General features: G+C 33.7%; 1 protein-coding gene across 2 annotated transcripts in view; it reads right to left on the bottom strand.

Annotated features, from left to right (window-relative positions):
• The window catches only part of atg4c (autophagy related 4C, cysteine peptidase), a 19,970-nt gene extending 16,773 nt beyond the window's left edge, over positions 1 to 3,197 (bottom strand). The window contains exons 1-3 of one of the 2 annotated variants that reach the window (XM_015403350.1): positions 3,009 to 3,197; positions 2,786 to 2,912; positions 847 to 930 (exon numbers count right to left, since the gene is read on the bottom strand). In XM_015403350.1, coding sequence (XP_015258836.1) covers positions 847 to 930; positions 2,786 to 2,861 — 160 coding nt within the window. In that variant the 5' untranslated portion in view covers positions 2,862 to 2,912; positions 3,009 to 3,197. Of the gene's footprint in view, positions 1 to 846; positions 931 to 1,017; positions 1,621 to 2,785; positions 2,913 to 3,008 lie in introns of those variants that run through there. The other variant, XM_015403351.1, reaches the window with a different exon arrangement.
• Positions 3,198 to 3,499: the final 302 nt, after the last annotated feature.

Here is a 3,499-nt window from a genome sequence, read left to right as displayed (position 1 = left end):
AAAAAAAATTATGGCCTCCTCAAGAAGACTCAAAAGGAACAATTTAGCGTTAGTCTGTGATTTTAAGTTTCTACCTTTGCTTTTATTGTAAAATGCGGACAGAATGACATGGGGTTGTCAAGGGTAACGGCAGGTCCAAATAGAAAGGCCTAGGAGGCCGGTGATTTACTAAATATTAAACAATTAATCTAGCCACTAAATAAGGTAAACATGCCCACTGTTATATCTCATGCCAGCACAGGAATGACATGTTACTTTATGCAAAACTTAATATCAGGAAACAAGCGCAGCACTGAAGTCTGCTGGGGCTCGCAGAAATCACGGCGGACACCGCACTGGTCTGAACGCACCATAAAGGCTGCAAAATATATAAATGTTTACTTTTGGTTAGGATGGTAAAAATGACATGAATGGATTCTGCACCAAAAAAGGATTAGTAGCTAAAGTCAGATGAGATTTTGCCAGATCCTAGTTGCTCTCTGACAGAACTGAGGAATGGCTTCTCCTTTGCGTTACAAATTTTAGATTTAAGGTTTAAAAAAAATGAAAAAAGTGAAACAAAGATGAACGTTGGTCCAGCTATTGAGTGAGCTATTTTTCCACTTTCCCTCTGGGCAGGGATTTAATGAAAAACCTGGCAACAAACGCAGGCAAATACAAATACACCACCTAGTGGCCGGGAGGAGCTGAACTTGTATTAATTACCAGTAAAAGTTCACATTGTGTGTAAGGGTTTTTTTCTAGGGTTAAAGCTATTTTTCAACTGAAGTTAGGTAATGCAGTTTATTCATTTGTTTGTACCTCATAGAAATCATGATATCACTTTGATGATATTGTGCATCTTACCTTCTGCTTTAAAATGATAACACTTCCCCAAAAGAAACACTGGGGAGTTTCTACTGAATGAAGTTTTGGATTTGAGAGCCCAACCTAAAAAGAAAATAAATACATGGACAGCATATCAAAGCACGGTTGACTTACCCAGAAAAAGACTCTAAAATATTGTATTTACTCAACTGCCATTCATTGTGTGGCTCAGTCTCATGATACCCGTTCAATACGGTTTTTCCATCTGACTTTGAACCCCCAAAATAACTTTATTATAGAGTTTTATGTGAAGAGTAGCAGGGCAAGAAAAGTTACAATTAACCTTAGCAAACAATCTTAACAATATGATGAAAAAATATATTCTCAGCAGTGACTCAACAGCAGCAGCCACACAGAGTTATATTTAGGTACCTCTTTTATGAAATGTCTTCCATTCATGGAGAAGCTGCAACAAAAGCGCAGCTGAAATGATCCCTTTCCTGTACTATTTGCTACATATGCTTCTGAAAAATAATAACTTGAAACATTTAGATATTTTGTCACATTTGTGACCCCTTAATAGAATCCAGTGTGATCACCCTTCTTTTGAAGGGCAGTCATTTGAGACCTAAACTATGATAATTATTGGCAGTATCAGAAAATGTGTAAAGAGGGACTTTCTCCATCCAGTCTAACCAATCTTAAGCTATTTTCCAAATAAATGTGGGCAGGATAACTCTGAATATCCAAAGTTGGTAGAGACAGACTAGTACATGCAACAAGTGGTTCTGCAAAGTATTGATTTATATGAAGTTTAACACAACAACACAAACAGTTCAACAAACCAACCAAATATTTAAACTCTTTTTTTTTTTTGCTCCCAAATAGATGTTAGAACCTGTTTCTTTAGATTTCAAGTGGGGGTTTGTTTGATGATCAATAGTTTTCTGTATTTTGTGCACTTTTTCAAACTTATTCTGGTCTAGAAAAAGTAAAACATTAGGAGGATATATTTAGTTTCCTTCAGCTGTGTTTGATTTCTGAAGAGTCCCATGTAGAAAATCACAAAGGATATCAATGTTGGATTTCCAGTGACACAATGATAAAAAAAAAAAAGTTATTCTATCTTGATGATTATTTTAAAAACTGTGAACATGGGAAAGTAAACAATTTTTTCTTTGTGTGTTTTTTATTATTATTGATATATCAAAATTAAACCAAAGCATCAGATGAAAACATCACTTTAAATATCACCTCCAAAAAAATTGTTGTCAAGGCACCTATTTGAGAGCATACTATACATTTTTCAGTCTGTTATTTTGAGGTAAAATTAGGGCTGCAACTAACGATTGTTTTGCTAATCGATTAATCTGTGGGGTCTATTTTTTTCGATGCATTGATTAATAATCGGATAGCGAAAAGTTCTTTAAAGAAGATTTTTTTTTTATACGAAATTAAACCAGGTGAAAATAAAACTCTGGGTAGAGCTTATTGATTGACAAAAACATTTTTTACCTTAAATGCAAAATGTTTGTATGTTTTTTGTTTTATACAATTTCTACATATATATATATTTCTATATATATATAATTTATATATAAAATATATATAATTTTACAGTCTCTATACTCCAGTTAACGATTAATCGATTACTAAATTAGTTAATAATTATTTCAGTAATTGATTCATCTAATTAATTGTTTCAGCCCTAAGTAAAATATTCACTTTATTTAATATAGTAAAAATGTAATATATAAACTTTCGGTTTATTGAAATTCTTAGGTAATACTTCAATGGAAGTTTAAAGCTATTAAAATCAAATCTCAGACTCAGCAACACAAAGGTGCCTCAATGTTTATTAACTAATGATTAGTATAATTTTAAGTTATGTTAGCTTTAGATTCAGTAACTTATAAAGAAAACCCTTTATATAAAATAGTGCTTCACAATGGGAGGCAGTCAGCATCAAATCACTTACTGTACTTCACATTGTTCCAAACTGACATAAACTTTGTCTTCAGTTTTTCCACCTCGTCGCTCCCTTTACTCTCCATTTGAAGCAGCTAGAGAAAGCACCCATTCCCACACAGCAACACCACCCTGACCTTTATGCAAGAGAAAATATTCACACATTTAGCCACTACAGCGCGTTACTTTGAAGAACTACAGACATTGACAGCTTGCAGTGCACGAATCGCTACCTCAACACGTCATCAATACAATGCCGTTTTCCCGTCACAGACGCGCTCCATTTCTCTCCAAGTTTAAACATAGCATGGTATCATAACACATGGAACACTGCCTTCTTAACCTGCTGAACAACTTTACGCTCTTCTGCGAGTAACTAATGTTTACGCTTTGAGGAAGTAATGTGGAGCAGTCATGTGATCTCGCGATTTTTCAGTTGAGAAGAGGGCGGGAGTTTGTTTGATTTGTATACCAAGATAGCCCAACCGCGCGGAGCTTAATCGCTTTCTTTCTGTTTTCTTTTGTTTTTTTTCTAAATGGTTTTATTTCTTTTTTAAATTTCTTTTAAAACAAAACACGACTCATATCCGGTTAAGTGGATTGGGGGTATTTTTTAGTTAAAATGTAACCAATTTAGTACCCAAATTTTTGTAAATATCTAGATATTCAATCATGATAGTTGAGTCTTATAAAAAATAATAAATAAATAAATATATATATATAT

This window comes from Cyprinodon variegatus, unplaced genomic scaffold, assembly GCF_000732505.1.
Source record: "Cyprinodon variegatus isolate N-32 unplaced genomic scaffold, C_variegatus-1.0 Scaffold1482, whole genome shotgun sequence".
Lineage (NCBI taxonomy): Eukaryota > Metazoa > Chordata > Actinopteri > Cyprinodontiformes > Cyprinodontidae > Cyprinodon > Cyprinodon variegatus.
This window is presented reverse-complemented; position numbering and strand designations above follow the sequence as displayed.